This window comes from Aspergillus tubingensis, assembly GCF_013340325.1.
Source record: "Aspergillus tubingensis WU-2223L DNA, scaffold_9, whole genome shotgun sequence".
Taxonomy (NCBI): domain Eukaryota; kingdom Fungi; phylum Ascomycota; class Eurotiomycetes; order Eurotiales; family Aspergillaceae; genus Aspergillus; species Aspergillus tubingensis.
In genome coordinates, this window is record NW_023336283.1 from 38747 (window position 1) to 53864 (window position 15118).

At 55.0% G+C, this 15118-nt stretch overlaps 7 protein-coding genes across 7 annotated transcripts; 3 read left to right on the forward strand and 4 right to left on the reverse strand.

The window, feature by feature from the left end:
- Nucleotides 1-274: 274 nt before the first annotated feature.
- On the reverse strand, nucleotides 275-1843 carry AtWU_08087 (Zn(II)2Cys6 transcription factor; the record flags this gene model as incomplete). Its single annotated transcript, XM_035503195.1, has 1 exon — nucleotides 275-1843. One exon carries the CDS (start codon nucleotides 1841-1843, stop codon nucleotides 275-277), a length of 1569 nt encoding a protein of 522 aa, XP_035359088.1.
- Nucleotides 1844-2150: 307 nt separating this feature from the next.
- On the reverse strand, nucleotides 2151-4742 carry AtWU_08088 (putative beta-glucosidase precursor; the record flags this gene model as incomplete). The annotated part of the gene is made up of 1 exon (XM_035503196.1): nucleotides 2151-4742. One exon carries the CDS (start codon nucleotides 4740-4742, stop codon nucleotides 2151-2153), a length of 2592 nt encoding a protein of 863 aa, XP_035359089.1.
- An 840-nt stretch (nucleotides 4743-5582) lies between these two features.
- On the forward strand, nucleotides 5583-7112 carry AtWU_08089 (high-affinity glucose transporter; the record flags this gene model as incomplete). Its single annotated transcript, XM_035503197.1, has 1 exon — nucleotides 5583-7112. The coding sequence occupies one exon, from the start codon at nucleotides 5583-5585 to the stop codon at nucleotides 7110-7112; it is 1530 nt and encodes a 509-aa protein (XP_035359090.1).
- Nucleotides 7113-7427: 315 nt separating this feature from the next.
- AtWU_08090 (MFS transporter) lies at nucleotides 7428-9072 on the reverse strand (the record flags this gene model as incomplete). The annotated part of the gene is made up of 4 exons (XM_035503198.1): nucleotides 7428-7561; nucleotides 7621-7741; nucleotides 7807-8833; nucleotides 8915-9072. The coding sequence occupies 4 exons, from the start codon at nucleotides 9070-9072 to the stop codon at nucleotides 7428-7430; spliced, it is 1440 nt and encodes a 479-aa protein (XP_035359091.1).
- Nucleotides 9073-9561: 489 nt separating this feature from the next.
- Nucleotides 9562-10218, reverse strand: AtWU_08091 (glutathione S-transferase family protein; the record flags this gene model as incomplete). Its single annotated transcript, XM_035503199.1, has 1 exon — nucleotides 9562-10218. One exon carries the CDS (start codon nucleotides 10216-10218, stop codon nucleotides 9562-9564), a length of 657 nt encoding a protein of 218 aa, XP_035359092.1.
- A 1068-nt stretch (nucleotides 10219-11286) lies between these two features.
- On the forward strand, nucleotides 11287-11988 carry AtWU_08092 (HAD family hydrolase; the record flags this gene model as incomplete). The annotated part of the gene is made up of 1 exon (XM_035503200.1): nucleotides 11287-11988. One exon carries the CDS (start codon nucleotides 11287-11289, stop codon nucleotides 11986-11988), a length of 702 nt encoding a protein of 233 aa, XP_035359093.1.
- A 660-nt stretch (nucleotides 11989-12648) lies between these two features.
- Nucleotides 12649-13750, forward strand: AtWU_08093 (putative short-chain dehydrogenase/reductase; the record flags this gene model as incomplete). The annotated part of the gene is made up of 4 exons (XM_035503201.1): nucleotides 12649-12719; nucleotides 12797-12840; nucleotides 12905-13629; nucleotides 13688-13750. 4 exons carry the CDS (start codon nucleotides 12649-12651, stop codon nucleotides 13748-13750), a joined length of 903 nt encoding a protein of 300 aa, XP_035359094.1.
- Between the last annotated feature and the right edge of the window lie 1368 nt (nucleotides 13751-15118).

Below are 15118 nucleotides of genomic sequence, written 5' to 3' on the forward strand. Positions count from 1 at the left end.
TACCGGGTCCTTTTAATGATGCGGGGCGATTGGTCGGGAGAAGGGGTCGCCAAGGGCACATTGTTTGAGCGCGGGTATCTGTGCAGAAAATCAGAATGATATAACCCTCTGGAGCTTGTCAAACATACTGGGAAAGGCGTAGTAAATGGAGGATGCTCAGAAGTTGAAATGCACGCTTACCGGGAGCACAAGGTCACCTACCTTATAGATCAAAGAAGATCACTTTTTTGTTAGGCGTGGCATGATAACTCTTAACTGAATACATGGCTATGTGTCAGGCAGACGGGTTAAATCCCTCCAGCAACGAATTAGCATTTCGTGGAACGGCGTTCTGGACCTCGATCATCGCTTGACGCACTCGTTGCGTGGCAGCGGCAGCAATGGGCCATGTCTGACCCATGGACTTGAGAACGCCAAGATTGAGCGCCAGATATTGTTGCTGGCTTGTCCCAGACCTATGCAGGCTCTCGCTGAACATGGCGGCAACATGGATGACGGAACTGAGAACCAGGGTGCAGGCGAAGAAAGGAGTATGGCCGACGACTGAGGTGGACAAGGCGGCTAGCTGAGACAGTCTAACAGACCCCTCGATAACCCTGTGGGTGTGCACTTGAGGGTCCAGGGTACTGGTGACGAATAAGGCCGGGGATGAGCACATCACCTGGCCTGTGATGGGCAGGAATGCGAGCAGACAGGAGCGTGGGAAGTGTAAATAGATGGCGGCGCAGTGCATCAACATCATGGCTTGTGTCATCAGCTCATCCTGCACCCCGTTGAGCTGAAGCATGGACCGTTGGCGTGGCGGCAGTCGATGGAACCAGGCAATGTTGGCCGCGTTCAGTATGTCTAGTCTCTCCTCACTGACGTGCGTCTGGCCGGCTCGGAGGCAATTGCGAAGCATCAACGCAGCCTCGACGCGGTAAGCCCCCGGGGAGAATTCCACATCACCGCAGAACAGAGCATTTTGTTCCAGATCCGCCAGGGTGGACGGAAAAGGGTTGGGGTCGGAGATGACGTCGCTAGCCTGATACTGATCCAGCTCACCAGGAAGAGGCGTGGTGGGGTTTTCTTCCATGTGGAACTGCAAAACCCCATCGACCTGGACAGCCGCCAGCAGCACATCGATCACAACGATCTCCCACCAGGTGCGCCGCAGACTCTCGGCCTGGAAGGGAGCATCCGCACAGATGGCGTCCGAGGTCTCCCGAAGGTGCAAGCCCAGGTCCAGTGCACCCTGCAGGGCCTGTCCCAGATATGAGCGGGCGTCAGGGGCCTGCTGTCGCCCGTGATGCACAATGGCAAGGAGCAGGAAGGCCTGCACCTTCTCAATGGTCAGTTCCGCAGCCTGCACGGCCAGACCGAGGGACTCGCTGCTGTCCTGAAACAGCTGCGGGGACAAGTAATGGAGGCTGATGAACTCCATAATATCAAGCAGGAATGCGGGGGGTTCCGACTCGAGCAGAACTTGCATGGGCGCCAGGAACGGGTGGGCTTGGTGAAAGTGGAGATAGTATAGGGAGATCAGCTGCAGCCCTTGATCGCAAGCCATGGAGCCCGCATGCTGCGGGTATTCCAGGGTGTGGCATTGCCCGAAGGGACCTATTGAGAAGGAGATGGGATCCACCGGTATTGAATTGGAGCTGGAGTTGGGAGTGGGCAGACTGGTGGTGTCGTGGGGAACTGCTGCTGGTGCTGCTGGGCGACACTTGCGACCACGACGGGAGGGCACGAAGCGGCAGGTGAGCCCCAAGGACTGGCAGCGAGCACAGCCCGTCAGATTGCCGTCGCATTTGAGATGCTTTTCTCGGCAGCCCAAACAGGCCACGGGGGCGGTAAGATCCATAGATGGTAACAAGATGCTATGGGAGCGACGCTATGGTTTTGGTAGTAGAAGTTATATGTTAGATAGAAAGAGTGATGAGGGATTGTGGACGGGGGAACCAGGTCTTACTATGCCGCCTATTAGTACTAGTTGAATTAGCTTAGTTCGCGTTAGCAACCGCTTAAGTAGTAGTCAAATACTGCCGGAAATTCATTCTTCCGAGCACTGCAGACCCAATGGTAGACATCCATCTTGTCTACAAGGGCCATTTGTCCAGTTGATGTAAGATACCTGTCATTCACTCTAACTTCGGATAACTATAACTACTCTAGAGTCCCATGTCTGTGTCGGCTCCCTCTGCCACCTCAATTTTCAATTCCGCATCAATCTGGCTACTACTTCGACCAACCCAGCAGGCATACTTGCCCGCATCCAATCGCCACTGCGCCACCCGAGCATCGTACCAGCTCAGCTCCGACCCCCGGATGGGGATCGACACTTCGCGCGACACTCCCGCTGGTACAGCAATTTTACAGAAGCCCGCCAGAGTCTTGGGGAAGCTCATTTCCCCAGCCTCCCGGATCTGGGCTGATGGCGCTACATATACCTGGACCACCTCTTGCCCGTCGCGGCCTCCGACATTGCAGACGCGCGCCTGGATCAACGCAGGCTGAGACTCCCGGGAACGTCCCTCCACGCGACCGCAGACCCGAATGTCGGTCAGCTGGAATCGTGTATACGAAAGACCAAAGCCAAAGGGCCAGAGGGCAGGGATTCCCTGGGCATCGAAATGGCGGTACCCGACACGCACCCCTTCCCCAAAGGTGTTGCGGTCCTGCGCAGCCTCTCCCGGGAACCAGGCGTTGGAGCCATGGTCTTCGAGCCGTCGAGGGAAGGTAATGGGGAGTCGACCGCTGAAGTCGCAGTCGCCGAGCAGAGCGGCTGCCAAAGCATGCCCATTTTCCTGCCCCTGATACCAGGCCATCACCAGCCCCGAGGCAGCATCGACCCACGGCATGGCCACGGCGCTGGCCGACTGCACAACCACGACGGTCTTGGGATTAGCGGCACAGACAGCGCCGATCATCTCGTCCGTGCGACCGGGAAGCTGCATCGTTGCGCGGTCGCCTCCTTCGCCCTCCGAATCCTTGTTGTGGCCCACCACCACCACGGCCACATCGGCCTGCCGGGCGGCCGCCACGGCCTGCGCCAGCATTTCCTGCTCGTCCTGCTCCAAGGCCAGGCCAACTCGCATCCCGGAGATCCGCGGGAATAGCGTGTTGTCAAATGCCTCTACCACTGGCAGCGTGACCACGTTGTCCACCCGCAGCTGGTAGGCGCGGCCCGCTTCCAGATAGACGCTGGCTGTCTTATCTGCGCTAGAGCAGCCCAGAAATCCGCCCGTCAGACCAGTCCACTCCGTGTTGTCGATTAACAACTCGTCATCAACAAAGAGCTTGGCTTTCCCAGTATTTGCCAGGCTCCAGGTATAGCGACCTGACTCTTGCGGAGTGACCACCCCGATGGCACGGTAGGAGTATGGCCGGTCGTCCAACACGGCCGGGACATCACCATCACTAAATAGATAGAGGAGCGAGTCGTCCCACATACTGGACGCTACCACCGGACCCTCCAGCGCATGGCCTTCAAAGAAGCTAACTTGCCAGCCGTTCCGGGACCCGTCGGGGACAGTCAAGAGCTTTCCCAGTAAAGGCGGGCGCAGGCTGCTCGTGATCCCCGGCTCGTAGGAGACCTGCAGCTCTGCGTTGGCCGCATGAAGGGCATCGCGCAGGCAGGCTTCCGGAGTCGAGACGTAGAATGGGTTGACAGCGGCGCTGCCGGCACCGCCCGCGGTGGGTTGACGGGCGTTGGGCCCAATGATGGCGACTCGCTGCAGCGTGGTCGGCTTGAGAGGCAGGATGGCCTTGTCATTCTTGAGCAGGACGAGCCCACTCTGGGCTGCATCGCGCGCGATTCGGTGAAAGATGGGATCATCCGTAGCAGCTTCGGAGTGTTCGGTGGCCTCTGTAGCGTCTCCCAATAGGCCTGTGCGCTCCAGGAGCTGCAAGAAGCGCCGGACACTCGGGTCGACATGCGCGGCCACCTCGACCTCCCCAGCTCGAATGGCAGCCAGCAAGCGTTCTCCGCGGCGGACGGCTGGACCCGGCATTTCGAGATCAGTTGTGGCGCGCAGGCTGTCGGCTGTACTATTCAGCCCTCCCCAGTCGCTCATGACCAGACGATCAAATTGCAGCTCTTGCCGGAGTAGACGAGGAAGAATATGTGGGCTGATGTCGGCGTGCAGGCCGTTAATCTTGGGATAGCTAACCATGGCCGTCCAAGGCGTGCTAGCCGGGTCGTCGAGAACCATCGCGAACGGCTTCATGTAGACCTCGCGTAAGGTGCGTTCATCAATGGTCTGGTCAACATTGAATCGCCGCGTCTCAGTATCGTTCAAGATAAAGTGCTTCATGCACGCGCCCACTCCCTGTGCCTGAATACCTCGGATCATCGCCGTGGCGGTCACTCCGACCAAATAGGGATCTTCGCCGTAACTCTCGAAATTTCGACCACCTAGGGGCGAGCGCGATAGGTTCATGGTGGGTGCCAACAGGACCTGGCAGCCCTTTCGGCGTGCCTCCTGGCCCAACACCCTTCCAACTTGCTCTACCATCGCCGGATCAAAGGTAGCAGCCAGGGAGATTCCGCACGGTATCCAGGTGGTCAGGGAGCCGTAGCTCCACTTGGAGCCCCGGGCACCGGCTGGTCCGTCCGTCATCTTCAGGCTGGGGATGTGTAGGCGGTCGATGTTGATGGTTTCCCACATGTTCTTGCCCGCCAGGAGGGCCACTTTCTCCTCCAGCGTAAGGGACTGGAGCAGTTGGCGCACATGGGAGGATGCTCTTTCTTCCTGAGGCATGTTGAGCAGCAGATCGGTATGGAAATCCCAGAAATGGTTGATCTTGGGGATACTGTTGGCAGAGATCGGGGGAAGGAGAGGGTAATTGTTCTTTTCTGGTCACCCATGCACTCCACTTTGCATCTCTACGACTCTACACTCCCGCCCCCACGGGGAAGAATATGGACTTTCTGTCCGGATTCCCTCCTCGAGTCCTCCGGTGTGACAAACCGAATCTGTTACTGTATGAAGATGCTTCACTGGTGATGCCCTATTAGTCCCGGCGATATAGTGGAGAATCAGTCGCCGAATTAGTGGGTCCGCCGGGTCCACTGGGCCCGCCATACAGGTTTGCCTCTCGCGGACAAGATCCCGACTTGGAACATGGTATGAGGCCTTCAGCCCCCACGGCTCAAAGGTTAGGGTTTGACTGGCATGGACGTGACACTAAGGTTCGTGTTGAACCCACCCTCACATGGGTATCTGGTTCTTTTCATGGGCCTGCCACGAACATGACCCACCCCTCAGGAGTCCTTCCCCGCGGGGGAATTGTCACCCTTCCTTCGAGCTCCAACGAGGTATCAAGTTGCTCCGACTCTGGTCATTACCAGGCACCCAATATTCCCTTCCAGTAAGCCCCTATGGAGGTAAAGGATGATTGTTGAAACGCTAAAATCAGCACTGAGAGTTTGCTTGTCGGCCAAGCGCGATTATGCTCGTATTTGGCATGACTTAAAGCTGGTAGCGTTTCCCTCTCGCGTAGAATAGAAGTAGAGTCTGCAGATTCTCTGGCTTAATCAAGAACTGCGCTGGCGAAGGAACCTGTCTATGCTCTCTCTTTATACTTTTATCCTTCCAAGCATGTCATCTTCCAACCCTTCACGGGGTTTCCCCTGGCTCATCTGGGTCGTGGCTATCTTCGGCTCCGTCTCATCCGCGGGCTTTGGCTTCGATCAGGGCTGGTGGGCAAGTATGATGAGCTTGACGCAGTTTAACCGTCACTTTGGCTCCTATGACCCGGCTCAACAGGCCTGGTCCCTCAGTAATCGACAACAGTCCCTCGGCACGGGTCTGGGTTATGTAGGAGTCATCCTCGGGCTGGTGTGCGGAACACCTCTCAACGAACGGCTTGGACGGCGGAACAGCCTCTGGGTGCAATCGGCGGTGGTGACTGCCGGAGTCGCCATTGAAGCATCCTGCCAGGACAGCTACGCGCAGTTTCTCGTGGGCAAGGCAGTCGTCTACTTCGCCGGTGGCATCGCCTCGACGGTCATTCCGGTCTACCAAGGAGAGTGCGCACCTCAGCACCTCCGAGGAATGATGACGAGTCTATACAATGCCTTCCTGATGGTAGGCGGCTTTTGTGCCGCCCTTATCGTCTACCTCTGTCGTCATGTGCCGAGCGACTGGGCCTGGCGCAGTGTTGTGGTCGCGCAAGTAGCTATTCCCGCCATGGGGTGGCTGAGCCTGCCCTTCCTTCCTGAATCACCCTACTGGCTACTCCGTCGTGGCCGTCGTGCTGCCGCCATCTCCAGCCTGCGCCGGCTGCATGCCCTGGACGCCGCTGCCGCTGAGGCCGAAATCCTTTCCATCGAACAACAACTCGTCCTGCAGCAACACCAACAACAACAAGAGAAGGAGCTCGCATCCTGGATGGCTTGCTTGACAGATCCCGTCTACTTCCGTCGCACTCTCATTGCTGTGGGCGCACAGATCTTCCAGCAAGCCCAGGGAATCTCCTTCGTGGCCAACTATCAGGCCGTTTTTCTGGAACAAGTCGGTTTCCGCCAGGTTTTGTTGATGTCGGTGATTGTCTATATCATCGGCATAATCGGCAATTTGACGGGAATGTTCATGGCTGACCGGCTGGGTCGTCGCAACGTGCTCCTCCCGGCATCTGGCCTCCTCGGTGCCTGTATGCTAACCATTGGCGGCCTCACCACCCCTTCCACATCCTCATCCTCCCTCTCCATCGCTGTGGTATTCATGCTCATGCTTTGGTTCTTTACCTTTCAGAGCACATGGGGCCCGTTGGCCTGGGCAATCACCGCCGAAATTCCACCCACAGGGACCGCTGTCCGCGAGAAGATGGTTACGCTGGCGGGATTTTCGGCATACGGCACCGGTCTGGTTATCGTCTTTGTGAATCCCTACACTCAGGCTGCTATTGGGGGTAAGGTAGCCTTCATATACGGCGCACTGTCCATCGTCGCGGCAGCGTTTGTCTGGATGTTTGTACCGGAAACAAAACGGCGTTCGTTGGAGGAGATTGACGAGATGTTTATGGCGCGAGTGCCCGTGCGAGAGTTCAAAACGTATCAGTGCCACAGCAGTGCATTCGGTTTAGACAAAGCTGTGGATGACAAAGCGTCAGTGGATGAATGCATTTGAATTGAGGGTTCATCACGATAGTGGGGCTGAAGTGCGTCTCATAGATATAGTAGCTACGTTGTATCAGGCAGAAGATTATTAAGGCATACAATCTCGCGTCAATATACTGGCATAGTAAGGAGCGAGCCACTCAAATAAAGGTTTAAGATATTAAAATTCAGAAAACGCCGAATTTATCAGTTTATCTTCAATACTACAGGATCAATGATTTGATTTCAAATAACTTAGATCCCTTCCAGGAGGCCAGGACTCTCGCACAAATTTGTCGAACAGGGCTTCACAACTCTTCTATACAAATTCCCTCACTCGCATGATTCAGGTCGAAGTGTAAGCGCTATGCGCACGTATGCGACTTCCTAGACGGAAGAACAACCAGGGCAGAGGCGCAAAAGCAGCGGCCAAGAACCCCAATAAGCTAGATGCCCAGCTATAGCCCAAGTTATGATACACTAGAGGCGTGACCATTTTTAGTGGCTGACTAGGAAGGGGAAATATACGAGTGACTTACTGGCTACCGTAAAAAGAGGAAATGAGCCGCCAATGCCGTATCTCAGTAAGCCATTGGCGGCCAGCGCAGAAGCTCCGAACTTGGCACCATACACCCGGGTGAGGTAGAGGGCAGTAGATACCTTGCGGCAGACAATAGGGTCAGCGTTCAGATTTCAATGTCGAGTGAGACGACCTGCCAACTCACGAATACCATAATGTTGGAGCAGCCGAAAAGACCGATCGCAACGATGCTGCTCATCCAGTGCACATGACTGGTCGAGGTCCAGGCAAACCAAAACAGAGCAGCTGGCATCAACGGACCGCCAATCATGGCAGCCCACAAGACGCGCTCTGGGGGCGGGGCTATCCCTCCTCCAGGATGAAGCCGGACATGCCGCGCCAATGTATAGTGGTCCGCCACCAACAGCCCGACACTTCCAAGCAGACAACCCAGGGCCAACGCAATAAAAACCAGTCCGCATTGGCCCGAGGTGAAGCCGTACACATCGGTGTAAACGAGCGGAACACAGGCGAGAAAACAGAACAAGACAGAGAAGTTGAGGGACGAATACATCGAGCACAGACTCACAATCGGCTCGGTGAAGATCATATACACTGGTCGTGCCAAAGTCACCGTGAGCATCATCTGGAACCCAGCCCAGCCCGGTGGAATTGGGTTGGGGGGAACTGGGAGTCCTAGTTTAGCAGCACGGCGACGGATCAGGGGCTGGGCATAGGACTCCTGGGCCCCCATGCTGAAGATCCAGAAGGCTGCCCCGAGGAATAGCGATGTCCACTGCGACCAGCGCCAATCCTTGTACTGGGCGATCCAGCCCCCAATTAGCGAACCAATGGCCGGGCCAAGGAAGGCAGTGGTCATGAGTAGGGTGACACCGCGCCCGGTAGCTTGTCCACTCCAGACGTCCATGATTGTGCCCGCCCCAACGGCCAAGGGCGCTGAGATGAACATCCCCGCCAGTAAGCGACACACAGCGAGAGTGGCGAGGTTGTGAGCGAAGCCCGCCCCGAGGATGAAGAGCATAGCAATGGGGGTCATGATGAGGTAGATGAAGCGACGACCGTAGGTCTCACTGATGGGAGCTGCAATCATGGGCCCGAAGGCCAGGCCATAGACGTACATAGCGAAGGGCACCAGAGATTTGGTAGTCGAGGTGTGGAAGGCTTCTTGAACATGGCTGTGGGAAGGAGAGTAGATAGCCAGCGCGAACGATCTATCAACATTGCATTGCAATGTTATGATTAGTATCAGTCGTCTATGGAAGGCGTCTCCATTTCCGCGTGTGTGAACTCACATCAACAGACAAAGAAGCGACGGCACAGCAGTATTGTAAATCTTTTTGGAACGACTCCAGTTCTGAGCATTAGCGGGATCATCCTCCCATAGGGGCAGTGACGATGAGGGTAGAGCGACCGTCTTGGGTTCACTGCTGTCCGAGCTACTGGATCGCATGATGGCTATGACGGTCGCATTTGATCTGCTTCATCATCTTAAGCAAACCGATACTCGGTCGCTTTATATAAAAGACATAGTCCGGCAAGATCGGATGCTTTCGGTGGGGCTCCCATCGACTATCAATAATCTCAATGCATGTCTAGGTGATATGCTCTGTGAGGACATGATCTTTAGTTCGCCGACGCTGTTTGAAACCGCTTCCCCCCGGGATTGTTCCACGTTCGCGTGGTCCGGTACTCAGGATGTAGAAATGCTTCGTCGACACTCTCCTGAGCTGCTTGATTTTTTGCCAGTTCGGCGTGAAATTGGAACACTATCCTTCTAACTTCAGCTATTTCCAAGAGTTGATGCCCTGGTGTGACGGGTGCAATCGGCGCCTGTCTATCGGGACGGGCCCGGGGAAGGGTCCACTATTTCGGCGAGTCTAAAATCGTAGACCCATGAGATGGTCTCTATCTATCCGACCCATGTATTTACATGCTGTCCCTAATTCGATGCCATCGCCTCGCTCTTCTCCTTCAGCACTTTCTGTACCTCTGGTCTCGTCTTCATTCTCTGCATCCACGCCTCCACGTGGGGAAATTGCTCGGTCAATTCCTGCACCACGCGCTGGTCCCCGACCACCAATGGCACCAGATCCTGCCAGGGAACAAAGGAGAGGTCTGCATATGTGCACTTGTCTCCCACAAGCCATTCGCGGTCCGTCAACACCCGGTCCAGCACGCTCATCACGCGTCGGATTTCCGCCGTGTAGCGTTCGATGGCCTGGGGCACCTGCTCGGGCTGCCGCCGGAACCAGCCTAGCTGTCCGTAATACGGACCCTGCCCGGACACTTGGAAATGCAGCCACTGCTGCAGCTGGTGGCGTTCGGGAAACGTGTCATAGCTCAGCTGGTGACTCGGATCATAGGTCTCAATTAGGTAGTTCACAATGGCGCCTGACTCCCACAGGGTGATGTTCTTGTTGGGATCCACGATGGTTGGCAGCCGTCCATTGGGACAGAGGCTCACGTAGGGCTCCTTTTTCACCTCGGTGAAGTCAACCATGATCGTTTCGTAGGGGATGCGCAGAGCGGAGAGGATGATGGCGACCTTCCACGGATTAGGCCCGATGGGGTGCGAGTAGAGAGTGATGGGCTGCATGGTCTTTGCTGTTTTGCTCGGAGGAAGCGTGTTGGAGATTCAGAAGGAATGGAAGTCTGTGTTTGCTTGTCTGAGGACTTGGTAGACTTTCGGTGGCTTTGATCCATCAAGGCCAACCCTATATAGTGCCGGGAAGGATGGAAGGCTGCAGGCTGCATGGTGGGTCGCCGTCGCCGAATCTGCAATCAATTCGGCGACTTCGTTCCTTTTGGCTTATCTCATCGTTGCTTGGTAGGAGAGTCTATGGGCGTTCTAGACTTGCGGTTCAAGGGTAGGATGAATATTCTACTTCAGGCTATCACTTTAGGTAGGCGGTACAGTCATCATATGGTCGACAAATGAAGCATGGAGGGCGGCGAGTCCACTTCCACTGGAATCGAAGACTTGATGAACAGAATTATGTCGAACAACTCAGTAGCCAGTTAGCAACTTCAGGGGATTAATGCAGACTCCAATTGATCTGTTGAGATCTGTCAGTTGGTAGTGGCTAAAACAAGTAGATAGTACTGGAGTTGTACATTCCGGGTCCGAAATCGACATTCTTCCCAACCACAAGGCCTATGTAGAGGTGTTTTTATATATTTTCATTCCAAGGTAGCTTGATTGATGGTAGTCGTATCATGATGCGAATACTTCAATTCCGCCCTATTTCTAATGTTGAAGTTGAACGAGATGTGTATATCTGTTTCTTAATACGACTATTTGGTGGGCAGCTACTGGCTGAGATTATATATAACTGTTGGACTGAGGGACAAACAGGGCCACGCTATTCGCTCGCTGAATTGGGCAAAGATCCCGAAAAAACGCCTAGGTTTTGTTCTTCTACCTAGAAATATCTTGATGGGAGGAAAGGCAAAGATAACCACATTTATAAATGAAAACACCTCTACCGTGTTGGCACTTGGCAGACCAGGTGTGGCTGATACTTTCTGCGCCACCTCCAAGAGTGGCGGAGGTGGCTGGTGCAATATGGGGGAATGAGTCAAAAAGAAGAAAAAGAAGTTAAAATTGGATCTTCGCAGAACATACTCAACTTAGAAGAAAACACCAGCAGCAGCAACCATCATTATGCCGTACCAGCTCGTCATCTTTGACTTTGACGGCACCCTGTTCGACACCTACGATGCCATCGAGCACTCCATCCAGTTGACCTTCCAACGCCTCCTGCCCTCCCATCCTCCACCTTCGTCCAGCGACATTCGCCCGCTCGTCTCCACCGGCGCGCCTCCCGGGGACACCTTTCGCAGTCTACACCCCGATCCCACCACCTTCGACGAGTCTCTCTGGATCCCCACCTACCGCGAGCTGTATGCTATCCATGGCCAATCCCGTACGAGTCCCTATCCCGCCGCTCGCGACGTCCTACAAGCCTTGCACGACCGGAATCAACCCATGGCCATCATCAGCAACAAAGCTGCGGTCGCAGTGAAGGCGGCCCTGGAGAAGACCGACATGCTGCAGTTCTTTTCAGATTCCCTCATCCTGGGTCATGGTGTGGCCGGCGTCCAGCGCAAGCCGGATCCGTCCAGCTTCACAGACGTGCTCTGGCCGAACTGGAAGGCTCTCGGGGCGCCCGATGCTGTGGAGGCGGAGCGCGTGCTGATGGTTGGAGACACATTGACGGACATCCTATACGCAAGAAACATTGGAGCACAGGTGTGCTGGTGTCGGTACGGTCAGGGCGACGTTGAGGAGTGCCAACGGCTACAACCGGATCACACTGCGGAGACATTAGAAGATGTGCTTAAGATCGTGGAGGGCAGATCGTGACTGGCGAGAAACCCTCTGGCCTCTCGCTCATGACAAGGCACGATGGTGTAGGCAGCTCTTCGTTTTTCACGCGATGCGCATAGACTTAGATCCACATAGACCTATTGCTCGTCTCAGTTCCCCGATACTGGGGATCAAGGCACCTCACACCTCCCCCTTCCACCAGCCTACTGGTCTGCAATCTCCAGGAGAGTAGCAATCCCGGGGATGCCTCTAACCTACTAAATGCAGCGTGTAACTGCGTCGTTGAATAGGTCCCCGGTTCGTGTAGGTGCCAGTCTAGTAAATGAGAGTAGTCTCTCCTTGCTGGCAGATAGGAGGCACCGGCCTGGTGTGAGTCCCAACTTTCCCCTGTCCTCGCCAGCGGGCCTTGTCATTTCGCTCTTCAAGCGTGGTCCGGTCGTTCAATTTTTGCAAACCTAGTTTCCGCACGTCTCTGTTCCAGGTTGTGCACGAGCACAGCCTGGTGGTTCTAAAACCGTGGGGGCATCTCACATTCCCGGCTGGGTCTTCCTCCACAGAAGGATTTTAACACGGGAAATCGAAACTTCCCCAGCTTCACATCAACTGTGTGGTGTCTGATTCAAGAGTCATGCAGTTCAACCGGCATACTGAATCCATCCAGATCCTTCGTCGCCATGTCAACTACGCACATGCAATATGACGTCACATCCCTGGTTTGCCGGTGCGGGGAGATTCCACGCGTCTCAGGAACCATCTGAACCGTTGTTGTCAGTGCATCCTCACCCCAGGTTCTTGTTGGCTTCCTATATACTTCCTGACTGCTCCACCATTGGCGCAACAACAGTATGGCCTTTGCGCGTCGGCTCGCCATCCTCCCCGGTGGCCTAGGTAGGCATTGCCTCAACCCTCGTTACATTCCCGTGCTGGGTATTGACTGCCTGTCCCCGATAAGGCGGCCTGGGCTCGAGTATCGGCAAGAAGCTCCGCCAACAAGGTGCTCGGCTAGCTATTCTGTATGCCCCCTTCGAGGCTGCCCGACGCGATGAGCTGCTAGAGGCTGGCTACGGCGAGCTGCCCGCGGGCGAGGGAATCCGAACGTATGAATGCGACATCACAAACCCCGAGGCTGTCCAGTCCGTCTTCACCACCCTGAAGGAGGACGTTCTCAACCCATCATCGACGACGCAGTCTGCCCGCGCCTTCCCCAGTATCCTAGTTAATACGGCGGGCTATGTATCGCTCAGTGATCTAGAGCTCACCCCGCCGGAAGAAACGCTGAAGCATCTGCATACCAATGTCCTGGGCCCCATGCTGTGCTCGCAGGCATTCGCGCGATTGTACTTGGCCGCCGCTGAGGTGGCTCATTCGTCACCCAACCCGCCGCCTCCGGGTCGCATCGTCAACCTGGCCTCGCAAGCCGCACATGTGGCCCTCCATCGCCACGGGGCCTATTGTGCCTCCAAGGCAGCCCTGTTGGGGCTAACGCGCAGTATGGCTTCTGAATGGGGAGGCCGCGGTATCACAGCGAACAGCGTGTCTCCAACAGTGGCCTGGACCGCTCTGGGACAGAAGGCCTGGGGGCAGGATGATGTGCGGGAGGCTTTCTTGAAGACGATCCCGACAGGCAAGTTTGCGCAGCCAGATGAGGTTGCGGATGCGGTTTTGTTTCTTTGTCAGGTACGCAGCTGACTCAATAACTGAGTGGTATTTCGCTTTGTTCTGATTTGTGAAACAGGACTCGAGTGAAATGATCAATGGAGCGGACATTCGCGTAGACGGTGGCTTTACTATCAGGTAAACTGGACCGGGATTTGACCTTGACCAGTTGAAAGTCCACTATATGATAGATATCTGATACTACATCGAGCACAAGGAATACCAATCCGGATATAACGGCATTAATGAGAACATGCTTAGAGATCATTCTTGGCAGGCCAACCTTGGTATGACAGCGTCAGTACATATAAAGTATGCGTTCCTATGTCTTGTGAGAAATAGAGTGATTATGGTGTAAATTCGAGGAGCGCTTCGAGTTCAATTCCCCCAGTATCCGGCTACGGCCTAGGAAGAGGAGTACAAAGCTGGCATTATACTTGGATCCTGTTTGTCTATATTGCCTGTGATTAGTGGGAGTTTCACCCCCCCCAGGGACTTCACGGTTGACATACCACACCCACACAAATGGTAACATTCATAGCGCAGTCGATACGCCACAAGTCTGCCCAGAAAAGTTGTCTGTCCATTGTGCCGAACGGACCAACCACGTCAATAGCATCAGGATTTTTGGACATTGGTGGAGGTAATTTTTCTCACATTTTCTACGGGAGTTGCTCTTCGCTGGTGATTCCACCAGTCTGTGGACAGGCCATTGAGGTTGTGGTGCCTCCCGTGAACGAGGTCGGAATGAGCGCGGTAGTGACCCATGGAACGGCGACAGCAGGTAATTTCTATTCCTGAGACGTCCTACCGCTGACTGGTTAGAGATAAGATTTTCGGCTGAGACCTTGGATCGTATCAGTTGGCCCATTCGGCCGGCTGGTCCAGTTTCTGCCCTGGAATCAGCCACCGGACAGTGCCCGAAGTGACACTATTCGGGTTCGCTACACGAGCTCGAAAAACCAAGCAGCAGCGCTCTACACTGTCGCTGCATTCAAGCCACTTTTCCAACCCATGCGACTTATCTGAACATTTTCTGGGCCGCATACAATGATCATAGTAACGACTCTTTCACCCTCAGCAGTCATAGGAACCCGCGCGTGTCCTGAACTGGTGGACGGGTTGACAGAATTTTCACCTCAAAGTTTCCCGCTCCGATCTTAATTCCCATGCCTTTGGAACGGTACTACAAGCTGGGCCGTTCCAGAGTGGGCTTATTAACACGAGTGTGTCAATACGCCGCTTTCCTTGGCCATGAGAATTATCCGCGCAGCTACACCCTTACCCCTTGTAATATTCAGCTGCGCAGGGGAAAGACTCAGTAGAAGGCGACATTCCAATCAGCAGATCAACTTTAGAAAAGGCTATCCTTTCAGTAGGAAACATCCCGAGAACGACATCGACAATAAGGCAGTTACACCAGTAGAGTCTCACTCTCCCTTGACTTATTTGATTGCCGCGATCGGCCCCGGAGCCACGGGCGCCTCAAACATGGAAGCACGGATGGAAC